Genomic DNA, 25,562 nt, shown 5'->3' on the forward strand with positions numbered 1-25,562 from the left:
ATTTTGTTTTCAGTTTTTCTTCCAATTTTTGATGATGATTTTTTGCCCAAAATCGCTTTTCTGTTATTTTGCGACTATAAATATCAGTATTTTGATCGGAACATTCGAAATATTGGTCAAAATTTGGATCGGCATACCTCGTTGAGCTCGTAATTAAATTTCCTATCGAACTGTGTTTTCAAAAAAAAAAAATTTTGTTTTCAGTTTTTTTTCCAATTTTTGATGATGATTTTTTGCCGAAAAATGGGTTTTCTGTTATTTTGCGGCTATACATATCAGTATTTTGATCGGAACATTCGAAATATTGGTCCGAATTTGGAACGGCATACCTCGTTGAGCTCGTAATTAAATTGCCTATCAAACTGTGTTTTCAGAAAAAAAATAGTTTTGTTTTCACTTTTCTTCCAATTTTTGATGATGATCCTTTGCTAATAACCGCTTTTCTGTTATTTTGCGACTATAAATATCAGTATTTTGATCAGAACATTCGAAATATTGTTTCCCAAACAATTACAAGTTCCTTTTCCAATTGGGATGAAAAGTCATTCTCATTTAATGGTTCTCCAAAAATCAAATTCATCAATTTATACAAGGTGGCAGACGGCGCTTAGCAACTAACTAAGTTAAGGCTACTTCACTAGACTAAACTAGGCGTAGGGTTCGTACTTAAGTCGACTTGCTGCCCCACTTGCTTACTTCGTGTCAAGTTGGAGCAGATTGCGAATGTGTGGCGTGATGTCAACAGTGGCTAGTTAATGTCAAGTCTGATCCTTCATGGTTAAGCTACGTGCTAAGCTTAATCGCTAAACTACAACTAGAGCAATGTGTGGTGGGGTGGGGTCTGTGTCTGTCTGTATGGTATATAGTGTAAAGTGTATTCTGTATATCGGTGTCGGTGTCTGTGTCTCTGGCAATGTGTGGGAGTTAAAAAAAAGTACAATAAATAGGTTGTTCCATTCCGCAGCTGCCGAGGACATCACCCTCCGGTTCATCCACAGGCCTCTGGCTGAGGTGGAGGTCCTGGTGGATGGAAAATCGCATCTCAGAGCAGGTTGGAGCAACTCGCCTCCGCGGCGGCACAGTTTGTAGAGCGAGGGAGGAACTGGATGTGCTGCCAGGTGGCGTTAAATCTGAAATAACACGCAACATTAGTGTTTATTGTGCTGGTGACTGAAATGGCAACCACTCACAGATAGCTCTCGGCTAGCTGGCTCTCTACGAGCGGCTTGATCCTGGCGTAGTCCTTGTCCGCAATTGTGGTGCTGCAGTGCTGCTGCATGTAGGAGAGCGTAAAGAGTTCGTTCTCATTGAAAGACCTCAGTCCAGGTATCCTTAGCCGCCTGGTAAGTCCAAGGGCCTCATAGGTATTAGCCTGATCGATTCCCGATCCCGGAATGGCACTGCCCGCATCAATGGCATTCACAAAGTTGCTCAAAGCCCTCGCTGCCGTTCGAGCTGCACTCAGCGTTACATGGAAGCTCTTTAGGGCATTACTCGATAGCTCATTCAGCTCGTGGACCAACCGTGGTGGCTGTCCAGCTGCCAGACAATTCACATCCGGCTGGGCATACCGAATCTCCGGCGCCGCATCACTGATATCCGTGCTCTGGGTGTTGAACTGCAGCAGGAAGGTGGAGAAGTTATCGATCAGGGCCTCCAATATATCAGTGCCTATGCGGGCAAAGTTCACAGCTCTGCACGAAAAGAAAAAAGAGAAGAAATCATTAGAAAGTTATCGAGCGAAATGTATATACTATAAATAAGTATATAATCGATTTTACGTACACAGGATATCGGTAGTCATAGTAATTGGAGCTGATCAACACCTTGGAGACGAGCAGCATATTCAGTTTATTGGAGTAGGCGATGGCCTGTGGATGGTCCCTTGTATACATTTCGGAAACAATGCTGTTGCCAAACAGAGCGGGATGGATGGATGCATGGAGAAATAAATAAGATCGTGGAGAAAGTGTTAGAAAGTTTTTGGATCAGCAGATCAGATGCACACTGCGCAAGACTTACACATCCAGTATGGCCAGCGGGCCCAGCTTCTTTTCCATCTGCGATCGACGGAATGTCCAAATCCACTCCAAATGCTCCACGAAAAACACATTATTGAGTATCAGTTCGTTGTAGTATTGCGCAAGATAGTTGGTCTGCTGCAACACCTCATCGGGTATGCCAAACTGCAGCCGCATCTCGTTGAGTTTCTTTTGGATGAACTCCCTAGCCGCCGGCTCCAGCCATTTGGCCTGTTCCAGCGAATCTTTCAACTGATTCCGCAGACTGAAGAACATCAGCTTGAGCAGCTCCTCGTTGCCCTGTGTCTTGTTTAAGCCCCTGCTCTTGGACGACACCGCTTCGAATTGCTGCCTGGGTGGTTGTTGCTGCAGTGCATCCACAGCAAAGGGCAGCCAATCGCGCACCACTTTGCTGCATATGAGCCACCTGGGATAGCTGGCTGTGCGTCCATACAAGGCATGGTCAAAGTTCTCCGCCAAAGTGCGATACTCCTTGGACAAATGCGGCAGCATTTTACGTGCCAGTGACCATATAATAAAGTTGTTAATAGGCCTATGAATAAAAAGATATTATTAAGCATTAGCTGCCAAGTAAATGTACGCGTAAACATACTTTTTATCCGAAGTGGAGAGTAATACAGATAGGGCATGCATAACCTCTGGATCGCGTACCAAGACCTCGGTGTCTTCGGTGATTTTGGTTTTCGGGAAAATGGCCTGCAGAGACTCCAGAATGGGCAACTAAAGGGGAAACCATCGTTAAATTGTTATAGCTACAAATAAATTAGCTTGACTTACGGATGGTGCTTTAATTTTCAGATCGGCCAGACGCATTAGCTTGTTTATCGGACGACTTGCATCCGCTTTGGCGTCCTCAATGTGATTCACAATGCGACGCTCGTAGTGGAAAATATCGTCGGCAAATAGATCAGCCTCCCGGGAAACGATTCCTAAATAAATCAATTTGTTAATGAATACCAAACAATGATTTTTAAGTTCAAAACTCACCCATGTTGATGGCAAAATCCCGGAGGAGCAGCTTATAGCCACGAACCACTTCCTCATCGGCGTCATTGCCATAGAAGTACTTGTCCGGCAGACCCAATTCCCCCTCGTCCAGGGTGATCACATAGTCGTGGGGATTACTAAAGCCGTTCTCCACGGTGACGCGATAGTAGGGGAATATGCCATGTTTGGCCTGCAGGACGACCAGAACCCGCTTGTATTCCCAGGATTGCAGTCGATTGGAGTCGCGGAATGCCTGCCAGCCATCTGGAAACGAATCACGAGGCGCACATTAGTGGGATCATGCGAATAGTTCTGGTTCTTTCAGTGGAAACCCCCCTATGCGCTGGCTATGCGCTAATAGACATTCCCCAGAACCCAAAAGCCCATGAATTTTGGCAAGAAAATATCAGTTGCATGCACACATTATAGCATAGATCCGCATATACACATACACTGAAACAAGTTTATATGGCCGAATGTCGGTGGTTTATGGCAATTAAAGGCGCTAAAATGTTTGCCTGCTTGAAATTTTTCGGGGCGCTTAGTCCGTCTTCTCTTGCAATCATAAAATATTAAAACAAAAAACAAATGAATGTTAAAGGAAACACTTGGAATGCCCTTTCTTAAGAAATCCCTTGAAAGTCTTAAAAAAATATGGCAATTTATACAGCTAAATTAATTTAAATACAATTATTTACTAAAGTTTTGGGTAGAAGTGTGCATTTCTTAAATAAGTTCTATTTACTAGCAATTTTATCTTGTTAAGCAGTGTAATCGGTATTTTTCTGATCACTTGGTTTTGGGATATCAACCAAAAGAGCAAGTAATATTACTTCAAGATTCTTTGGAAGATTAATAGGTTATCACTAATGTGGATCTCTCATAACTTCAACCCCATGGTGTGGGGTCACCATTATGAGTGCCATCCACGCAAACTTCATCATCCAGTCGAATGACATGCAGACATAGAAATTGACTGTGTTTTAGTTTGTTGACATTTGCAATTAGCACTTGATACTGGTACACAAAAACAAAAGCAAGAGATACGAGAAGAAATAAATCAAAATACCAGCCGTGTCAGCCGGATTTCGTAGTTATAGCACGGACTTTGATTTTCGATTTTGGGATTTTTGGGTGTTATAGTTTTTTAACGATTTATTGCAAACCACTTTAATTAACTTCAATTAAAGGCAAATCTTGGCCGCTGTATAAAAGGTGACAGTTGTTTGTGACTGGCATATCAATCCAGTGCAACAGCTCCAGGGCGACAGTTGCTCCTCCTCCTCATCCATCCATCCATTGTACCAAGTCCAGCATGAAGCAGTTTGTGGTAAGTTCGCAGTGAGTCTTCAAGGGATTTCCGGAGCAACTAACTAAGGGAGTTTGAAAACCCTTAGGTTTTGGCCGTTCTGGCTGTGATTGGCGGTTCTCTGGCCGCTCCTCGTCCGGATGTCAGCCATCTGGCGGGCTACAGCTACCAGGCTGGTGGCTACAACGGCAACCTGGTGGCCAACCAGGTGATCACTGCTCCCCTGACCACGGTGGCCACCTCGTATCAGCCCACGGCCGCTGGCACCAACTACTACAGTTCGTCACCAGCCATTGGCCAGCTTAATCTGGGCTCCTCCGGCTCCGCCGGCTCCTCTGGTGTGGTCAACTACCAGGTGGGCAGCTCTGGCTCTGCCAACTACCAAGTGGACTCCTCCTCATCCTCGGTGAGCGGTGGCATTGTGAGCGACAGCATTGGCCTGGCCGGTCTGCAGCCCGGACCCACCATCAACTACAACGAGCAGGAGTCGTACATCAGCCACCTGGCCAACTTCCAGCCCGCCCAGATCAACAAGCACTTCTACATCCACAGTGCGCCCGAGGATCACGATGAGCAGCAGATCGTGCGCTATGTGAACGTGGGCAGGCCCCAGAAGAACTACCGTGTGGTCTTCATCAATGCACCCACATCCACCGCCAGCAAGGCCAAGATCATTGCCAACGTGGCGCCCGTGGAGGAGAAGACTGCCATCTATGTGCTGTCCAAGAAGTCCAATGCCCTCGATGTCTCCGCCGAGGTGGTCACTCAGCGCCCTGTGGCCAACAAGCCGGAGGTCTTCTTTGTCAAGTACAAGACTCCTCAGGAGGCGGCTCATGCCCAGCAGACCATTCAGGGTGAGTTCACACATCTGATTGCATTCCAAATCCCATCAACTTGATATCATTCTATGCCACGTTATATAGCCAACTATGATGCTCTGGGTGGAAGCTCGGAGACCAGCAACGAGGGCGTGATTCCCGTTTCCTCCGTGATCGGCAGCCTGGGCGACAATGGAGCCTCCGGCGTGTTGACCGATGCCAGCGGCAGCGTGAGCGTCGTGGGCACCGGCGGAGTTCCCACCGTGGATGCTGGATCCAGCTACGATGCCGAGGGTAGCCAGCGCCAGGTGATCAGCACCGTGACCACCGGCACCAATGCCCAGGCCACCTATCTGCCCGTGAGGCCGGTGCGGAAGTAGGTGAATCATAGCCTGGATTCCAGCACAAAGTCCGCATCCACTGCCAATGACATGACACATGCACACTCCAGCCCTGGAAGATTCGGACTGGTTGGGAAAACCCCTTGGGTTTGGGGCCCATTCCAGTGGAATCTTGTTGGGGAAACCTTTGCGATTTTTCCTATTTAGTTTTGCCCTTGGCCCTAATTCTTATTATTTGTGTATACATTTTTTTTTTTAAATAAACTTTAAGAGTTCTTATAGGCATTCAAAAAATGTAAAGCTCACTGAGTTCTATTTTTGGTACAATGGAGTTGAAAAATTGAAGTCATGGTTTAGCATTTGTACAACCGAATGACTAGAGATTTTTCACCTTTAAATGGAAATCCCTGGAGTGAATTGATCTGGTTGAACCGCCTGCATCTTGCATAATCGAAGAGGCCGCGATGTCGCCCAAAAAAACACATAATACTAATCCATGAGACAGCTGCCTCGCCTATTTGGCAAGCTGCTCATAATTGTTCAACCCGATCAACTGGCCCGTTCAACCCGTTCAAAAACTCAACTCAAAAAGCCACTCGGGTAAATAAATTAGCGAATTAGAGGAAACTCAACTCGGAGTTGGAATTGGAAATGGAATTGGAATTAAAATCGGAATAGCTATCGCGCTATCGGTGGTCGTCGCAGTCGCCAAGGTCGCCAGTTGGTCCAATGCAAGTCGCATTAAAATACCTAAGGGTATTAAATAAAAATTAGCTATACCAAATCCAAATATATATTGAGCGGCAAATGGGTCACGCCCGCAAACAAATATATTATCAATTACAAATCGCAGGAGGAGGAGGAGGGTCGAAAAAATCAGTTACCATCTCCCATATCTCGCTCGGAGATCTGGAGATCCGGAGATCTGCATATCAATGGGCGGCGGCCAGATCTTTTGCATAAAGATAATCACACCTACTAAATAAAAAACCTACCGCGACGGACGGTAGCCGCAAAGAGCCGAGGTCCGAAGAAGATTGAGATCGAAAGATCGAAGATTTGTCCCTCGATTCGATTTCTATTACTGTCATCATCAATAAAATGTTACATAAATTTCCAGCACAGCGAGCGAACGCGATCGCGATCGCGATCGCAGGTGCTTATAAATATGGAATGCCTAATTGATAATTATCATTTTGTTCGGTTTTCCATAATCCACAGGCGATATGCGATCTATGATCTGTGATCTGTGATCGGCTAATGGCTAAATTAGTCTAGTCGGATCTAGTCAAATCGATTGGAAACTGTTAGAATGCGGATTACAATCTAGTCCAAAACGCCACCCCATTGTTTGTTTTATGCGTTTATATTCTATCATTAATCTTGGGGGCCATAAATCCATTCAAAGGCATTATTCAAATACGCTCGATGAGTGCAAATTATGTTTTATGTGTTTATTTTGGCAATATTAATGCGACCTCCAAAGCGCCGGGTGAACGTTGGTTCGAGTCTTGGCTTTTCACTGACTCACCCACCGATCGATTTTGCGTTTGGGTCACCATTTATGGTGACAAAAATAGCGAAACACCACTCGAAATTGGTGGGAAATTCCGGACAGATGGAACAAGATGGCTAATCTGGGCGATAATGATCTGGATCTTTTAAGGCAACGGAAATTAAATTCGACTCAATTGTGAAACAATGCCAGTTTCATTTTTGAAACGCATATATTTAAACGGAAAACGAAAAAAGGTTTCAAAAGAAGTTTCAAATATATAAGACATAAATATTATTTTTTATTTATTTCACTAACAAGCAAGTACTTCTTCAGTTATCACTTCATGAGCGATAAGAGTAACTAACTACAGAATATAAACTGAATGTAACAAGAGCTTTGTTAAAAATGGAATACTTTGAAGTTAGAAATTTGCCAAAAATAGAAATAAATGCAAGCCCAAGAAATTCATTGATCAATCCAACTGTCACAGATATTCGCAAATTAATCGATAGGCCCGAAACTAATGATGGACGTGAACAAACAAACTAACAAATAACCCAGCAAACGTGTTTCTGGACAAGATTGATGCCGCCAGTGATGATGAGGTGCCGTTTAATGAGATTCGCTAGGCCCCCATTCAATAGTTTTTTCAGTTTTTTTTTTTTTGCAGGTGAGATAGGTAAGATATAGGTACATATATATCAGCTAGTGATGAAGCCGTACATTTAGATATTTGCTAATCCATCGCGAATGCCCAGCCGTCCACCAGGGTCACCGCACCGCACCGGCCCAGTCAAGTTCAATGTCAGAGGAGAGTCGTCTTTGTCCAATGGTCCAATGGTCCAATGGTGGGCCCAAACCATGGTGGTTGCTGTTGCTCTGTTGCTCTGTTGCTGGCTCGGCTGCGTTCGTTCTAATTTGAATAAGTTTTAGGTCAGATCACAAGGCGGCGTATAGCAGCCGTAGACCCATAGGCCCAGAGAAGACGATGATGACGATGTGACGATGCTTTGGCTATCGAGAGCAGCGGCTATGATGATGTTATATGCGGCATTTGCATTTGCATAAACGGCCAAACAGCGACGCCGACAGAGGAGGCAGCCATTTGACAATCGGAGCATATTTAAGACAAGTGGAGCGGCCCAAAATGCAATCATTGGCTCGCAGCAATTCGTCAACGCAGCATCCCCAAAACAGGAGAACAACTACCACTAAGGATTACAAACACTCAGGAAGGGATTACGCATATACGAAAAAAATAACAAAAAATCACCATGTTTGTCCAGCAAGTGCTCGTTGGCTGCCTGATCCTGGTGGCTTTGACCCAAGCCCGTCCCCAATACGGCTACGAACAGCCCAGTTCGGACATCTTCATCGGCGGTGGATCCGCGCCCGTTGGCAGTGTGGGAATCGGTGGCTCCTCCGGCGGCGGTCTGGTCAGCATCCAGCCACACCGTGGTGGCGACAAGTACCTGCCCCCGGCCAGCACCACCCTGGCGCCCATCATCAACAAGAAGTTCTATCTGGTCTCCGCACCCGAGGATCACAGCAACGATGGCAAGGTGAAGCATCTGGTCTTGGGCCGTCCACAGAAGAACTACCGCGTGGTGTTCATCAAGGCGCCAGCCGGCGATAATGCCAACGTGAAATATTCCGCCGAGTTTGCGCCACAGGAGGAGAAGACCGTCATCTATGTGCTCAGCAAGAAGGATAACGATGTGGACGCCAGTGACATTGCCACGCCCGCACCCACACAGCCCAGCAAGCCGGAGGTGTTCTTCATCAAGTACAAGACCGACGACGAGGCCAAGCAGGCGCAGCAGGAGATCCAGGGACAGTACGACAAGCTCGGTGGCACCAACGAGTACCAGGAGGACAACAATGCACCCATCACCTCGGTGATCGGCAGCCTGGATGGCCTGAATCCCGATGGTAGCTACAACTACCGCCAGATCGCCAACCGTCCACCGGCAGTGGCGCCCAACTCCCAGTATCTGCCCAGTTTGCTGAAGCACTAGAGGATGTCGGCACCAGTGGATCATCTCTCTCCATCATAAAAATCAGAAAAACAAAACGCCCATTCTCGAACCCTGTTGTGTTGTATATTTTTAAGAAATGCCTCAATATTTTTTTGTATTTTTTTTGTGTTATATCGAACTGTTGTTAATAAAAAGCTTATATTAAAAAAAAAAATTGTAAGCAATGTGTTTAAATTTCTCAACGAAATGATATCACTTTTAAATCAACTAAGCAATTTCTTTTATCAAGTGAAAAAACATGGGTGGTCTTCAGTAATTTCTAATGCATCTGGTTTCAAAGGAAAACCTAATATTACTCGTTTCACCAGTTCAATAAATATATATATATATATGTAAAAACAAGTATGGAAGAAGTCAGAAGGTCAGTCATTTAAAAAATTAATAAAAATCGTATAAATAAAATTGAAATGTCTCTTCGGCGCAATTAAATTAAAAACGAAATCAAAATCCAAATCAAAGTCAAAGTCAAAAATAAATCGAGACAGAAACAAACAATTCGGCTTTGTTTTCCCCGATATTCAAATCAGCATCAGCAATCAGCGACATTTCAATATATGTCCAAATCCAAATCCAAATCGGAATCGGAATCGTGTTGGTATTCAGAAATCGAAGCCAAAGCTGCCGTTAAAATTTCCAACAGAAATTAGCTTAAATGAAGTGAGAAATCAAAATAAGCCCATCAAATTTAATTAAATAGCAGAGTTTTATATTTTGATTTTGGCTTATTTCTCTCCATTTTGTTGCTTTGATTGGGCCATTAAACTGACGCTGCATAAAATCGGGCCAAAGATCGATTGATTAATGTTGAATCCGAAGCTAATACTGCACAAAATTGAAGCGAGGAAATAAAACAACCAAGTGCAAACCAATTTGGGCATTAGGGAAGTTATCGCATCTCTTTATTGGCATTTGCATTAATATTAATTGAGATTTAATTGCGGCAATAAAACAATGTGTGGGAAAAATAATAATAACAGTGAGCTGTTGGGGATTGCAAAATAATACCACTTTTGACTCAAACAGAGAACTTTATGCAATTCCAAGTCAAATTATTCGATAAACAAATAACCGATTAATATTCTTTATCACAGCATTACCAAAAATCAGTTAGAATTGGCTCAAAAAACCAAGCTATGCCAACGATAACATCTTCATTGGGCACATCTAACCCACTTATCTATGCGTATGCCGCTTATGGCCAAGCAATTTTTCTTAATAAAAGCGAACATAAATCAAATTAGCTGTACCATTTTGCTTAAATGCGACATGAAAGTGTGGGAATTACGCGCCAATTTATGCAAATCCAATGCACATATATACATATTTGTATATTGGTGGTATTATAATTGCCTCTTGTTGACAACAACCTGCAGAAAACGAGCAAAAGAGCCCAAATTAATCTACTAATCAGCGACGAGGCTGCGAACCAAATACAACTAAACTAAGATCGGAATTGGGTTCGGAATCGGATTCGGAATTGGCCGAAAGATGCAGATGGTAACAGCGATCAACTGGAGTTGGGCAAGATCATTAGTCAATGGTGAGGGCGTTGGATGCTGGGATCAATCCCACCCAAATGCTTTTGACCATAGAGCACATGGCACACGGCACATGGCACATAGCACATCAATATCCGAAACCCACATGATGATAAATGATCTGCAAATCGGTGAGATGTGAGAAGAGCATAACGAAAAGGTATGTCAAAACCGAAGCAAATCCAACTTTAATTAATTGCTTTTAAATTAAGTTAGGGGATTTTTTGGGGTAATCGGGTTTTCAACTGAATTTTCAAGGCTATTCGACGTTGAACTTCTTGGATTAAAGAACTAACGAGAAAAACGTTGTTGTAAGCATGTAACATTGGTAAAACTAATATTTAATTAAAATCCTTCAGTCTGATGATTATTAATCATGTTTTGATGATTTACTTTTATTTAGTATTTATATTATTTATTTTAACAAGGTTATGGGGAAACTATTATTATTATTACAAAGTCAACTAACATAATTTAATAATAGTAAAGACCAAGAGATAACATGTTTATTATGTAATATAGTAAACTAAAAAAAAACCTGAGCAGCTTCTTTCTGTTCCCACAGTTTCACGCACAATTAAATTTGGAGCCAAGAGCAAGTTCGTTGCTCAAGTCTTTTGTTTTGGCTCCAAATGGAGCGATTAGAGGTCGGCAAAATATGTAATAAAGCTAATTTTCACAGATTTTCACTCCTATCGCACTGTGCGATCTAAGTAGATCGCTTTTAAAAGTGCAGCTGAGATGAAAACCCGAAGTCAGTTGTCTTCTGGAATTCGTGAAATGTTGAACATATTTGTGTGCCTATCACTTTCGTTATTAAGTCTGTCCTGGGCCCAAGGATCGCACTATTTACCACCACCAAATCCGGCCATGGAACCCATCATAACCAAGCAGTTCTACAGTATATCAGCCGCCGAAGATGCCGAGGATCTGGAGCCACGGACTAAACATTTGCTTATCGGACAGCCGCGCAGGAATTACCGAGTGATTTTCATTCGTGCTCCAACGGGCAACAGCGAGCATGTGAAATATACGGCGGAGTTGGCGCCCCAAGAGGAGCGAACTGTGATCTATGTGCTAACCCGGAAGCAACCGGAACTGGAGGCCGCGGATATTGTGGCACCTCAGCAGAAGTCTCAAGCCGAACAGAAGCCAGACGTGTTCTTCATCAAGTACAAAAGCGACGATGAGGCAGCGGCTGCCCAAAGGGAAATCCAAACGCAATACGATCAGCTGGGTGGAAATACAGAAATCGCAGCGCCCTATGTGGCGCCCATTAAGTCGGTGATTGGAGCACTTGGTAGCCCCCAATATCCAGCAGCTCCTCCTTACCCAAGTGCCAGGCAATCACCTGGCTATCACTACGATAGACCCACCTCCACAGTCTTGGCGCCAGTGGAACGAACTAACTGAAGCGACGATTATATCCGCAACTTGTTGAATATTCCATGCTATTTGCATATAATTGATAAGCCATTTCCACCAGCGAATTTATCACAAAACTCGGCAAACGCGTAAAAAGTTTTTTTTGTTTTCTTTTTTTTTTTTCTTGTTTAGCATAATTTTTGCAAACTTTTTTATCTGATTTGCTTTGTGTTTGAAAACAGATACTGACAAAAGTGCTTTGACCCTGTGACAAAGGAGAAGAATTCGCGTTGAGTTTGCAAAGGGCTTATTTAGTTGCCTATCAAGTTGTTTTAACAAATTATTCAAGAAAAATGTGAAAAAAACTATATATATATAAATAAATATAGCAAAAGAAGTACCTCTTATTTATATTTGTGGCATTTTCGCATTTCTGAGATTCAGGGTCTCAAAAATTTCGCTTCAGCTTGATAGTTTGCAAAAAATAGAATCGTAAAACAAACAATCTGCATAAATTTTGCAATTCGCAACCGAAAAAAAAAACCGCAAAACGGCAATGCAGTTTTTTATGATGTCTCTTTGGCTCGGCTAGTTTATCTGCTTTTGGATTTATTTGCATTTGCATTTAATTAATGGGATTTTTTAAGCCATTTTTGGGCATCAAGTGGGCGACCTTTTTTTGATTGGCAGCAGCAACAATTTGGCAGCAATTAATCTTGTTGCTGGTTGGCCAGCAAAGCAAAAGCAAATAAAAGCCAAGGTCGTGGCGAAAATTTAAAAACTAAAAAGTGCGATTCTAAGTCGCCAAACTGAGCCTGCCTATCCACACTCCATTGTTTTCACTATGAAACTGAGCATTTCAAGGTGCTCAAAAAAAATATATAAATAAATCACACATTGGTTTTAGCCAAAAGCGCAGACACAGACAATGGGCCTAAATCGGCCCTGCCCAAAACGCATTCAAATTATGGCAATTATATTGAAATTTTTCATCAACAAAACCAGCAGAAACACTCGGCCGACGATTTGTGGTTTTGGAATTTCTGCTTTTAGTCGCTTTAACTAAAAAACTAAAAATAGACCATGACACAACGCCATGTATGCATATTTTGGAATACCCTTTGTTGGATGTATAGAAATGAACGGAAAAAAAAAACACACACTAAACACACTACCAATAAATGTAATAAAATTATGCAGCTTATAGATAAATAAATATTAAAATAATATAAGTGCCTAGGGTATTTCCTGTCTGGCGTATTATAAAATCCTTTTCGGCACTTTGTTTGCCATGCCGCCGAACTTATCAAAACTAATGATATAATTTATGGGCTAACAAAGATTTGTCAAAACTGCGAAGATCAAAGCGGAAACCTAAAGTCCAACAATAATTGAAATGCCATTGCGACAACAGAAAGCCGACTAGTTTTCAAACTCCAAATGAATTTAATTCAAGAGGCAGTTTATAAATGAAAGTGTATAATCAAATGCAGCAGTTTATTTTGATTTAAAATACAGTAATCTCAACGTTTCAAAATATACAAGAGTATACAGCATTCAAAATAAAAGCTCAGTATGAAGTCAATGCCAATAAATTGCTGCGCCTGTGGCTAGAAAAAATAATAACGCTCTTAGTGATGCTATTTAATTCCTCCAACATAATTAAGCTCTTGTTAACAAAGGCTTAATACGTCAAACTAAAGTCCCATGGCGGAAGCAAGTTCTATTCCAAGAACCAAGCCAGCTGAAAAGAAGTCCCAAAAAAAAAACAAGAAAAATCACCGGCGAAAAGAAAAGAACCAGAAAATAAAGAACCCACTGATTCTTGAAGGCATTTGTTTGAACAACAAAGACAGCAAACAAATCGCGCCCATCAATCAAGATGGCTAAAGCTAAAATTTCAAATATATGCGCAAATGGTCAAGTGTGCGTTTAAAGATGGCAAATGCGATAGAAAGGGAATTTCTAAAGGAAATTGAAAGCACTGCAAGTGAAAGTTAACTTGCACTTATTGCATTAAATATTGCATTAAATAGTTCTTTAACTTTGTATATTTGGGACACACTTTTCGGCAATCACATAAGCTATTCGATTGCTTTCAACTGGCACATAACACTCATAATCGAGTGACCGGTCAACGAACATCCATTCTGCTCCCAAAAATAGCTTTATATTTCAAACGTTCCCAAAATGAGTAGCTCTGACTCTGACTCTGACTCTCAGCCGAGATGCATTGACTTAAGTGTGTGTGAAATCGAAAAAAGGACGGAGATGTTGGCCAAAAAGAAGGTAATCCTAGAGCTGTACTCTTGTTTCTTGAACGGATGGACTTTTTTCCCCGGCGACGATGAACGTAAGCTCGATAAGATGATTGTCGTAAAGGTGAGTGGTGGGAATCTTCAGAGTTTGAAGTTAACTAATGGCATTCCTATAGCTATTGGAACACTTGGACACAAAAGATGTGGACGATCGCACATATGTACAGTCTCTGTTGCGGCGCGTCTATATAAAGTTGGTCTATTTGCGTGAATTTATTTTAAAACAGTTTAGCGATGTATTCTATCGATTTACTTTCGAATCAATTGAGTGTCATTGCATCGCAGAACTTCTGGAAATTTATTACGAGTAGGTTTCTACCTAATTTACCTTTTATATCTCTTGTTAATTTTGTGTTTTTCGATCAGTATAATCAAGGGATATTCGCCGCCACTAAGTACCGATGAGGAGCAAGTGCTTTTTAATGTCTTTTTGCCTTTGCACAAACCCCAATCGATGACAGGTTATTTCTCTGTGCTGATATATTGCATTATCGAATTTCTCCACTTGAAACCATCTTTCATTCAACGATATGTCATTGGTCTTCTGAGACTGTGGCCAAAGACAGCCTATGACAAGGAGACTTTGTTTCTGACCGAGATTGCCAGTATTCTGGTAATACAAGATGAGCAAGAGGTTACGAAAGCCCTGGTGCCGGCGTTTAAACAAATTGCTAAATGTTTATCCAGTCAAAGCGCTAAGGTAAGAGTTGAACCTAAAAAATGGTTTATGGATGACCCAGAGTATTACTACGTTTCAGATAGCTGAGCAGACTCTATATTTATGGGACGACCACGATTTTTTGGAGCTTATGACGCAAAACAACGAGGTCATCATGCCCATTATATTTCCATCACTAGTTCGCATGAAGAAAGTGCATTTGAGTCAAAGAATCCAGGAACTCGTCAACACTGTTATGAACGCGTTACTGTTGATGAACAGGGAGCTGTTTCTAAGCCTAACTAATAAATATATGCACGCAGAAAAAAAAACAGAACCTTCAAATCCGCCATAGATAATGACACTGGGAGCAAGGCTCGATGGAACTATAAACATTGAAGAGAATGTTATATATTTTTTTACTTTTTGTACACCTTCACAGTATGGATTAATATTATATTATAATAAATTCGAATATCTCAAAACCTTTTTATCTTTGCAAACGGGCTAATCTTTTCAATGCTGATCAAATTAAGTCATAAACACGTTCCTACATACATATACTTATATCCATACTTGATCAATCGCAAGAGATCAATCAATCAATGAAGGATTTTATGCAAACTTTTGCATACAACGCGAAAATGTTGGCTTGATGAACACGCAACAATGCGACAAAACGGAAAAAATGCAACCGAATTTCGTGTGTTGTGTGGAATTGGTATGGATATTGGTATTGATATTGATATTGATATTGATCCACCTGCGATCAACATCGTCGACGAGCGGCGCGAATATATATGAATTCGACTATGATTTATGATCGCAGCGAAAAGAAACAAAACGAACATCGATGGACAACAGGTCACATTAAAGGAAGCGCGAAAGAGACGGCGCCCAGAGGTGCGACAGAGAGGGCCAGAAACACAAGTCAAATGTCAGAGCTTCGCGATAGCCAAATAATTGAGCAATTAATTAAACCGGCGAAAAGAAAAAGAAAAAATTATAGAAAAATCGTAAGAAGCGGAGGAACCAATATTCGGGGTATAAAAGGCCACAAATCATCAAGGGGTAGCATCATTAAGCCAACAACTGAAAAGCACTCAACATGCGTCTATTTGTGGTAAGTTAACTGCTGGAGGATTAACCGGAAGAGCGGCGGAGGAGCGATGGGAACGCAGGATTAACCGAAGGATTACATTTTTTTATTTTTTTTTTTTATTTTTGTGTGTGTGTGCTTTTCTAGACCCTTTGCTCTCTGCTGGTCCTCAGCGAAGCCAAGCCCCAGGGCTATAACTATGGCAGCGGAGTCTCTGGTTCCTTGACCACCTCCAGCGGATCCAGTGGAGGATCCGGCGGCGGTTTCCTGACCGCTCCCAGCCACTCCTCGGTGGCTTCCTACGGCCCGCTGGGCGCCTTCCAGACCGCCAGCGTTGGCTCCCTGGTGGGCAGCTCCTCTGCCCCCCAATCGGTGAGCCACTACAGTGGTGGTCAGGGAGCCACCTACACCACTGGCGGCGGTAATGGTCATGGAGCCACCTACTCGACTGGTGGACAAGGAGCCACCTACTCGACTGGTGGACAAGGAGCCACCTACTCGACTGGCGGACAAGGAGTCACCTACTCGACTGGTGGAAATGGTGCCACCTACTCAACTGGTGGACAAGGTGCCACCTACAGCAACGGCGGTTCCTCCAACTACGGCGGCAGCTCCTTCACCGGATTTGGACCCTCGCCCAACATTGGATTCGGTACTCTGGCCGGCTATCAGGCACCCAGCTACCAGCAGCAGCAGGAGCAGGAGGTCCAGCGTGGCTTCCAGGAGCCCATCATCCACAAGCAGTTCTTCACCGTCGCCGCACCCGAAGAGCATGAGAATCTGGAGCGCTCCAAGCATCTGGTGATTGGACGTCCGCAGAAGAACTACCGTGTGGTATTCATCAAGGCCCCATCCTCAAGCAATGCCAATGTCAAGCTGTCCGCCGAATATGCGCCCAAGGAGGAGAAGACCGTCATCTATGTGCTCAGCAAGAAGGACAACCAGCTGGAGGTCAACGACATTGCCACACCCGCACCCACGGTGCCCAGCAAGCCGGAGGTCTTCTTCATCAAGTACAAGACCGAGGCCGAGGCCTCTCACGCCCAGCAGCAGATTCAAGGTGAGTTGTCCACATCTTGGCACTATGAATATGTGTATTCTTAGTACGGTACTAATACACATCATCCTTATCTATCAGCCGAATACGACAGGATCGAGGGAACCTCAGAGCACCAGGATGGTGGAGTGGCCCCCGCTCAGTCGGTTGTGGGCATCTTGGATGGTGGTGCTGTTGGTGCCGCCAGCTCTGGCAGCTCTCAGTACGTGTCCGGAGTTACTGGCTCCACTGGCGGCAGCTCTACCTACGTTTCCGGAGGCACTGGCTCCACCGGTGGCAGCTCTCACTACGTTTCTGGAGGCACTGGCTCCACTGGTGGCAGCTACACTACGACCTCGTCGTCTGGCGGCAGCTCTGGCGGAATCGCCGGAGGAGTCATCTCCGGTGGCACCATCATCAAGAATGCCAAGAGCGCCGTCTATCTGCCACCCAATGGCAAATAGATAGTCAGCAGCATAATGATAAATAGCCACAATTTTACTGTACAGCGATGCAATAGTCAAAGGTTTTTTTTTGAAAGCATAAATACATTTTTACCGAAATAGAAGAATATAAATAATGATCTTGATTCTTTTTACCTAGAGCGGAGAACGAGGAAACCTGAATTTAAAATGACAAAATCAAATTATTAACCATCGGAAGAAAACTTCCTAAAGTATTGGTCAATTTGAAACACTTTAACTGCGAAGCCTAAAAGTATGCCACATTTTTGGATAAAAGTTCAGAAAAGAGAAAAGTCCTTAGAAAACCAATATGCATAGAAGTCAATCAGTTTCTTTTTCTGTATATATGCCCGCAAAAGTGTAGGTAGTTAATACTAGAACTCACACACTGCATTGATGGCCCGTTTCAGGAGCAGATCCGACTGACTCTTGTCGAGGACGTCGGTCTCGCGGCAACTGCGATACAAACTGCTCACCGTGGACTCCACGGAACCCTCTTGCGAATTGGGCAGCATTGCAATAAATCGATTCAGTTCATTGAGTTCTGTGAACAGATATGGTACATTAATGGCAGATAGATGGGGGATAAAGCCCAGCTTACCCTGATACTCATTGTAGGTCTCGTAGTTCCACTCGCCGCGTTTGATCACAAAGTAGTCGTGGTTGGCATAATCGCTGGCAAAGTTGCCGCAGGCCCACTCGTACGTCTCGTGGCAAGGACTCTTCGAGGTGTTGGCCCAGAGAAGCAGCTGCCTGCTGCTCTCCACGCACTCCTTCTCCAGGCAGAGCGGCGCCCGCAGGTAGGAGGGCACCTCCGGCCAGAAGGCCAGCAGCAGGATGATGATCAGCAGGAGCAGGGCGCACAGGCAGGCGGTGGTTACGTACAGGATGCGTCGCTTGCGCGACAGGCTCATCAGCGCGTCGAAGGATCGTCGGCCTGGAAGCAGCAAGGCTATCATCGGGCGAGGGCCAGGGATAGGGAGAATGTGATATTAATGAAATGAGGATGGAACTGGCTGCAAGTGCATGCATATTTTACTCTACAAAAGCAACTAAATCGCAATTGTGAACTTTAAAGACAATGGAATCAAATTAACTCTTTAATTTAAGTTATAGGTTATAATGAAATATCAGTTTAAGTTTAAAAAAATAAACGTTATTTGTTTAAACAGAACTACTAAAGATAATTAAGATTCTTATATGTATTCACACAAACATTTATTTGAAATGTCGCATAAATTTTGTATATTTTCAATTTTCTTGTTTAAGGAAATTCAACTTCGAAGCATGAGAATGGATGAAAATGAATGAATCATGCCTTCGATGACGGTATCTTACCTCTCAGTCCATTGGCCGATGGATGCGTGGAGTTGGGTGTGATTGCCGCTGGTGTCCTGCCACCTGCTCCTCCGCCTGCCACCTCATTGAGGGCATCCTGGCGCGCCGCCTCCAGATCCTTGGGCGTCAGATGTGAGCCGTCATCCATGTGCAACTTCTGCTGATTGGTGGTCAGCGGTGCCGTTTCGCTGCCCTCGATCTGCTGCAGCTGCTGCTTGCCCCCGATCTCGTCCTGGCTGTTGTGCAGCTTGAAACTGCGGTCATCCACCTCGTCGATGGCGCAGATCGTCGGTTTGTACTTGCCCTGATTGATGGCCATTGCGTGTGGATGTGCCCCTCGTTGTTTTCCCCAGGTGATTTAAGTCGTGCTCTCGTCGTTTCTATCCCTCAATTCAGATGATTCGGCATTTTCAATCACTTCCTAAGTAGCTCTGCAAGTAAAACAAGGAAATCGTTGAGAATTTACCCAAAGTATACGAATACACGGAATTCCAGGCGATATTACCCCGTCTCTTGCTAATCAAAAGATTACCTTGAGACATGATATACGGGGCTATACACTCGTCGACCCACCCATACACCCAACCACCCACCAACCTCTGGCAATAAAGAAACCTTTTTGTTATGTGGAGCATCGGAGATAAGTGAAAATTGCCCAGAGATAGCAGGCACTTGATGCTTGAGATCCACAGCTGAGGCCAACAAAATGGCACCTGGATGTTTGCTTAAAAGTAATCCGATAATCTAAGGAATTGCTTTTTAAAGTAAAGTTATCAATAGGCAATCTTACATACTTCAATCATTGTTTAGATACTATTTTCGATCTTTGAATACATGATGGTAACTCTAGCTCGCTATTTAAAACTACATATTTGCATTAAATTAACTTTAAACAATATATTTAGTAGCTTGATATGTTTTTGAACACCATCTTGAATGCACCCAGCGGTATGAAAGCGTTCAAGTATCCAAGATCAGCGGCTATATATTCGCTCCTAAGCGCATATATACATATGTATGTTGCATGCATTCTTGTTCAACATTTGACTTCTTTTCAATTTTAAATTGACAACAATTGCTGGCAATTTGCACTGGCGAAAGACTTCGACTGGCGAAAATATATATCCAAATATGTGGGAGTGAGACCTCCAAGAGAAAGGGAAAGAGACAGAAAGATCGTTGGCTGAGGACTTTTATTTTTGCGACATGCATAAATTTCTATTGAGCGCCGTGCAAATAATTAAAAATGCAGCGACGTCTCGATTGTCTTAAAAAACTAAACTAGGTTAATTGCTAATTGCACGAAAAATCTGTCTGGCAATGTAGGCAAGTTCTATAATATTTAGAGTATTAGAAAGTTTAGGGTTTAAGAAGAAGCCTAAGGCCTACAAATTTACCTAAATTGATTGTGAATTGATAAGAAAACCGCATAGGCGAAGTATTATGTTATTTTAAAGCATTGCAATGCATTTCAGTAGCCATTGGTTGGCTATATCAATCGATAGAGTACGATCTTTAAAAGTGATCTATTTGTATTGCAGACCGCTTTAGTTTCGCTCCGCCGACCGCCAGAGGGCGTCACTGGGCTTTGTTTCTCTGTGGTTATGCTAGACTTGAAATTGTTTTCCACCTTTTGTTTTCGCCGTGAAATCGTATAGCATTTGTGTCATTTAATCCGCGAGGAAAGCAGCCAATTTACCCACACAATGAAATGTGGAGGCGGCAGGTTAATTATGAAACTACATACAATGCACGCGAGCGATTATTAAGCGCAATTCGAGCATCAGCACATGATATTCAAGTCGCATGGCAAAAAATACATTCTTCAGCATTAGAAAATCCATTTTAAAAATGCCTGGCGGACATTACCACGCCGTGAATCACAATTACATTTAATTAGAAGAGCCCTCAGCGCATTGGCATTTACAAACAAGTCCGATATTCAATCTAGATTTCTTTTTCCAAACCCCTGCAAATCTTAAGAGCCCCAAAAAAGCGATAAGTTGTGGTCAGTTGTGAGGATTTGGCTGGGTGAAAAAATAATATAAGCGAAAAGGAAAAAAAAAACAATGAAAACGGCTATTACTTATCTTATCGAGTTGAGATTATTGCCTAATACATTGCTCATTTCTAGGCGCTGCTACTAAGACATTCTCCGCCTATTTTTTTTCAACCTGATAAGTATTACTTTTATATAGTTCACGGTTAGCATAAATCAATTTCGTAATATTCAGCAAGATTATTTCTGTAGATTGCCTAAGGGATTAATTAAAAAAATAAGTACTCTTCTTTGGCTGCTTAAAATTTGGAGGCCCATAAACAATAATCACCGCACTCTATATCTCCGACTTTATCTGTCTACCCCTATATGGCCACTCGAAAAACTGAAGGTTACGATGGAATGGTGGTGTTATGGGCGACTATCTCAGGTTGTTGAGTAATGCTGAGAGAACTGAATCCCATATCAAGCGATAAGATCTCTAGAAGAAGTCGTATATAGATAAACGCGGATGACACACTAAAGTAACTGAGAGATTTAAAAGCATTAATGAGAGGATTTCTAAAGGAATTTACAGAAATTGTAATCATTTTAATCAGCTCCGTGAGCATTTATTTTCTTATAAAATATAACGCTACAATTCCTAATTGTTTCACACATTTTCTATATTTTTTCTTTAAAAGCTTATCAGAGTTTATAGAATGAATTTACTTCGACTTGCTGTTTTCGCTTTCAACCCTTTCAGTGATTTATGTTCTGCAGGCTTTAATGCCTTAAATATTTCGTACAAAAATGAGTTGTCACTCATAGCTTCTCGGGTTTTATGGGCCACTTTGTCAGCTCAAAGAACGCCTGCCGCAGTTGCGAAATTTTATTGAAAAAAAAAAACATTAATTATTGGGGACACACGCTCCCAGTAATATAAGCGCCAAAAAACAGAGCTCGATTTCATCGTTCTTTATCAAGTTGCTGTTGCTTTGATTTCAGCCTTTTTTTTTCTGAGTTTTTTTTCTGATTTATGCATATTTGGCTTGATTTGATTATGGATTTTGATTGATTCATGAGCTTATAAAGAAACTTAAGCTTATGCTGAGTTTATCTCGGCCACTAGAAAATATTACGAAGATGCGGCGTCATTTAGTTTGGGGTGGATTCTCGATTATTATTCTTATTCCTCGAGCGCAGCGCAATTGAAAGTTGAGACGCAGTTCGATTGGGGATGGAGATAATAAATGTGAAGAGGTGTGGGAAATTCCCTTGGAAGTCGGAGATAAACTGACTTTGATAAAATCCAAGTGTTGATGGAAAAAGAACTCAATGAAAGTGCGAGTCAGCAGTTCTTCTTTTTTTTTATCCAGGAACAGTAATAATGAATCAAGTTTCGCTCCAAAATTATATTGTTATTCCTACAGCGCTGCAATTTATTACAATTATGAGGCAATAATTCTTAGCCAAAGTGAAATGAAGACATTATTCATTCACAGCATATGTAGGTATTTATTGTAATATTTCCGCTGCCCCGCCTCCGAAGAAAACTGAAAGAAAATCGGTGTTTGCTTTGTGTGACCAAAAAAGCGACTTCCACTTTCCCCTCCCATTTATTTCCTTTCCAGTTCGAGTTACCATATTTGAACATGCCGCGCATAAATCACCAGCGACCATATAAATCTCTACAGATAATGAACGAAAATGTATAGATAGGTTGGGGAAGACCATAAATTCAGTGACCAGTTGTGACAGGCGTTATAAAAAGTAATGCTGGGACTTAAAAAATCATACTTTTCGGCGCATACTGACAATTTAGACGTGCTAAACAGATATTAGCCATACAAAATAATACATGGAATTAGAAAATCAATTTGACTTTGCGGCTAATTGAGTGTGGCGTAATTTGACAGCGATTTTCGCCACCATGTCGAACCCAATTTATACGATTTTTGTGCCCCGCACTATTGACATTTAATTTGAGTTAATGGCACAGCGAACAACGCTCTAGTATTATCAAAAGTGTTGATTGGGCAGCTTTGGGTGCGATGATAACCTTGTCGCACCCCCCTTAACCCCTTCCACCCACCGCCCATCGCAATCAGTTGTTAAATGTGTCAACAATTTGTCGTCAACTAGTCGAAGTCACTAAAAAGTCGACAAATTGAGAACTGCAGAATGTGAATGTTTGCTTATGCAACTTTGCTTGCGAACGAAACAAACACTCTAAACATGGAAACCTAATTAATTGAGCTGGCTGAGAACATTTCTAAGATTTTCAGAACACTGTAGTGCAAATAAATGTAGCATTACTTGTGTATTCACCAATAATTTAAATTCAAAGGTAATAAACAATGGATAAATAGATAAGAAAACGTATTTACATTTTTGTGAAAAGTTTAATTTTAAAAGCAATTATCTGTAGAACCTATCATATGCGATCGACCAGGTCTGTAAGCCATTCGAGCTGAGCTATGTACACACAATCTCTTTGTGATCTTAACCCTCGTATGCAAAAACCACTCGAGCGGAATGCTGAAACCGTAAAACGTTTAACGGAAAAAGGTGCGGTTAAGGTTAGCTTTTCGAGTGTTTCACTTTTTGTTTCGATGTTTCAAAAAGTGCGTAACGAGTGACGCAGACAATGGCAAAGTGACGAATGCGGGCGGAGGCAACTATGTACATACATACATACATAGGTACAAAAAACTTGAGGGAGTTTTTGGGGATTGTGCAGTCCCAATATCGCGCGTGAGCATTACAATGGCTCTACAACGATGAATAGCGGAGGGTTTACTTTTGCACATGCTTAAAGTGCTAAATGCATAACGGTAATCCAAAAATAAGTGGGCCAAAACGGAAGAAGCGGAGAAGAGAAGTGTAAGGGGGTAAAAACAACAGGAACTGCAACAGGAAGTGCTTCAAATATCATAATTATCCGCAGAACAATCCAATTATCAAAAACAAACAATATCTGGGAAATAAATTTACTAAATTTACTCACTAATTATTACCATCTGGTATATTCATCTAACTTAAATGATTTTATGATGAAATGTGTACCAAAATAATTGTTTGCGTGTACCTGGGAATATCTGTGGAAACTACTTTTGATAAATACATTTTTCTACATTTAAGAAGATTTTCAAATAATTTCCATTCCCCTATTACTTGCAACACCTTTGGAAAAAGTTTACAAAACTAACTAATAACGCAATCAGGCGTTAAGATCTGTAGATTTCTGCCCAAGATCAAGGTGATTTACGCCGTTTTTCAATGTCACCGGCTTATTATCTCAAAATTATGATTTCTTGTTGTTTTTCTTTTTTGGGACGTGATGCACTGATCCTCTGCTTCTTCGTTTTCTTCCTCTGCCGACGTCGACGTTCTTACGCATTAATTACGGGAATTTCGGGAAAGGAAAATAAAAATAAAAGAATTGACACGCAGGCGCATTTGCAACGAATCAGGGAGAAGGAGGAGACGGCAAAGAAGAGAGAGCGACACAGAATTGTTGGTATTGCTGTTGCTTGCTCGTTCACACGAAAGGAGATCGCGATGTTCATTCATAGATGGTTGCGAACGAAATGAATTGGGGTTTTAAAACATACCAATTTTAGAATTAAAAAAATGTACAAATAAGTCGGTGAGCAAACTTTTTTGACACAGTAAAATAATAAATCTACTCAGCGTATAAATACGACTTGATATAAAAGATATTCGGTTTCCGTTTATGACATTTATATCCCCAAATTAAACGATCATCACACATCATCAGTCGCAATGAGGTTCCTGATCGCAATACCGATCGACGTGTGAACGAAGTATCTGATCGGTTATTTTTTATTATTTTTATTTTCTTTTTGTTTTTGCTTTGGCCACTTGCTAAACCGGTTCTGCCGGCATTTCACACACACACTAGCACACACACACTGCGACACTTTTCCACCTTCGTACAAAAACAACAACAACAAAACGCTGGCTTGAAGTGCGCTTACATTTACTCTCTCTCTTTCACACACACATACGAGATTGGAAATTCCTGTGCAGAAGGAAAATCTTAGTTTTTTACCTTTTTGTTTATAGCTCATTTGGCATTTTGATATATTTGCATCGCGCCACAATTACAAATACTTTTATTCGCAAAAACACACACTCGAAAAAAAAATCAAGCAGTACACATACGCGCGGACTTTTTTTGAGATCTGCTTTGAATTCTTACGCGCTCAGCAACAACAACAACGAGAAACCGAATAAACCGCTATGTTCACCTTCTCAATGAAAACAGGGTTGTGCGTGTTTTAAATTCGAGTGCAGTTATTTCGTATCATTAACAGGAATTCAAATACGAACTTTTTATAATTTTCGCGGCGGTTTAGAGTTTCTTTTTAATTTCTTAACGGGGAACGACATCCAAATCAACGGTCGTAGTTTTGTTTTGTGACGATTTTTATGGCGATGGTCGCTGGAGATGGACAATCGGAGCCGCAAATGAAATCAAAAAACCATCTCTATATCGGCGCGATATATCGAATATGTGAAACTTGGGAATGGTAGGAAACAGTGCTATTGAATAGCAAAGACATGAACCGGAATAGGAGATGCCAGAAAACAACGTTTTTAGAGATTTAAATAAGTTTAAGATCATAATGCGCAAAAGAAATCCCTGCAATAAATCAATTAAGAAAAGTATGCTCAAAATATACTGTACCGTCGGGAAAATCCCAC

General features: G+C 42.0%; 6 protein-coding genes across 8 annotated transcripts; 5 read left to right on the forward strand and 1 right to left on the reverse strand.

The window, feature by feature from the left end:
- Positions 1–521: 521 nt before the first annotated feature.
- LOC120456615 (protein gone early) lies at positions 522–25,278 on the reverse strand. 2 transcript variants are annotated; one of them, XM_039643537.2, is made up of 11 exons: positions 24,907–25,278; positions 18,851–19,281; positions 18,114–18,449; positions 17,898–18,056; positions 3,030–3,293; positions 2,820–2,971; positions 2,635–2,762; positions 2,023–2,574; positions 1,786–1,908; positions 1,191–1,694; positions 522–1,130 (listed from the first exon to the last, which is right to left on the reverse strand). In XM_039643537.2, the coding sequence occupies exons 2-11, from the start codon at positions 19,167–19,169 to the stop codon at positions 1,043–1,045; spliced, it is 2,625 nt and encodes an 874-aa protein (XP_039499471.1). In that variant the 5' UTR covers positions 19,170–19,281; positions 24,907–25,278; the 3' UTR covers positions 522–1,042. The 2 variants fall into 2 exon arrangements, with proteins under 2 accessions (XP_039499471.1, XP_039499470.1); XM_039643536.2 differs by having other exon boundaries at positions 18,114–18,464.
- On the forward strand, positions 4,345–5,736 carry LOC120455588. Its single transcript, XM_039641961.1, has 3 exons — positions 4,345–4,359; positions 4,427–5,192; positions 5,262–5,736. Exons 1-3 carry the CDS (start codon positions 4,345–4,347, stop codon positions 5,534–5,536), a joined length of 1,056 nt encoding a protein of 351 aa, XP_039497895.1. The 3' UTR covers positions 5,537–5,736.
- Positions 8,270–9,013, forward strand: LOC120456619. Its single transcript, XM_039643541.1, has one exon. It carries the CDS (start codon positions 8,270–8,272, stop codon positions 9,011–9,013), a length of 744 nt encoding a protein of 247 aa, XP_039499475.1.
- LOC120456621 lies at positions 11,174–12,093 on the forward strand. The gene has a single exon (XM_039643544.1). The coding sequence runs from the start codon at positions 11,314–11,316 to the stop codon at positions 11,983–11,985; it is 672 nt and encodes a 223-aa protein (XP_039499478.1). The 5' UTR covers positions 11,174–11,313; the 3' UTR covers positions 11,986–12,093.
- On the forward strand, positions 14,040–15,398 carry LOC120456618 (serine/threonine-protein phosphatase 2A 56 kDa regulatory subunit epsilon isoform). Of its 2 annotated transcripts, none has more exons than XM_039643540.2 (4): positions 14,040–14,319; positions 14,372–14,562; positions 14,622–14,955; positions 15,018–15,153. In XM_039643540.2, the coding sequence occupies exons 1-4, from the start codon at positions 14,128–14,130 to the stop codon at positions 15,066–15,068; spliced, it is 768 nt and encodes a 255-aa protein (XP_039499474.1). In that variant the 5' UTR covers positions 14,040–14,127; the 3' UTR covers positions 15,069–15,153. The 2 variants fall into 2 exon arrangements, with proteins under 2 accessions (XP_039499474.1, XP_039499473.1); XM_039643539.1 differs by having other exon boundaries at positions 14,041–14,319; positions 15,014–15,398.
- LOC120455589 (uncharacterized PE-PGRS family protein PE_PGRS54) lies at positions 16,022–17,512 on the forward strand. The gene is made up of 3 exons (XM_039641962.1): positions 16,022–16,036; positions 16,160–17,072; positions 17,151–17,512. Exons 1-3 carry the CDS (start codon positions 16,022–16,024, stop codon positions 17,510–17,512), a joined length of 1,290 nt encoding a protein of 429 aa, XP_039497896.1.
- Positions 25,279–25,562: the final 284 nt, after the last annotated feature.

Source organism: Drosophila santomea, chromosome X, assembly GCF_016746245.2.
Source record: "Drosophila santomea strain STO CAGO 1482 chromosome X, Prin_Dsan_1.1, whole genome shotgun sequence".
Taxonomy (NCBI): domain Eukaryota; kingdom Metazoa; phylum Arthropoda; class Insecta; order Diptera; family Drosophilidae; genus Drosophila; species Drosophila santomea.

What these genes read in the sequence shown, in the direction of transcription:
- LOC120455588 (XM_039641961.1), top strand. An exon ending in TGCCCAGCAGACCATTCAGG is followed by an intron (nt 5,193 to 5,261) that starts GTGAGTTCACAC and finishes CACGTTATATAG; the next exon opens with CCAACTATGATGCTCTGGGT.
- LOC120456619 (XM_039643541.1), top strand. Translation starts at nt 8,270, where the DNA reads ATGTTTGTCCAGCAAGTGCTCGTTGGCTGCCTGATCCTGGTGGCTTTG.
- LOC120456621 (XM_039643544.1), top strand. Translation starts at nt 11,314, where the DNA reads ATGAAAACCCGAAGTCAGTTGTCTTCTGGAATTCGTGAAATGTTGAAC.
- LOC120456618 (XM_039643539.1), top strand. Translation starts at nt 14,128, where the DNA reads ATGAGTAGCTCTGACTCTGACTCTGACTCTCAGCCGAGATGCATTGAC. An exon ending in CTTCTGGAAATTTATTACGA is followed by an intron (nt 14,563 to 14,621) that starts GTAGGTTTCTAC and finishes TTTTTCGATCAG; the next exon opens with TATAATCAAGGGATATTCGC. An exon ending in TATCCAGTCAAAGCGCTAAG is followed by an intron (nt 14,956 to 15,013) that starts GTAAGAGTTGAA and finishes ACTACGTTTCAG; the next exon opens with ATAGCTGAGCAGACTCTATA.
- LOC120455589 (XM_039641962.1), top strand. An exon ending in CGCCCAGCAGCAGATTCAAG is followed by an intron (nt 17,073 to 17,150) that starts GTGAGTTGTCCA and finishes CTTATCTATCAG; the next exon opens with CCGAATACGACAGGATCGAG.
- LOC120456615 (XM_039643536.2), bottom strand. Translation starts at nt 19,169, where the DNA reads ATGGCCATCAATCAGGGCAAGTACAAACCGACGATCTGCGCCATCGAC. An exon ending in TGAAAATTAAAGCACCATCC is followed by an intron (nt 2,763 to 2,819) that starts GTAAGTCAAGCT and finishes TTTCCCCTTTAG; the next exon opens with TTGCCCATTCTGGAGTCTCT. An exon ending in TATGACTACCGATATCCTGT is followed by an intron (nt 1,695 to 1,785) that starts GTACGTAAAATC and finishes CTTTTCGTGCAG; the next exon opens with AGCTGTGAACTTTGCCCGCA.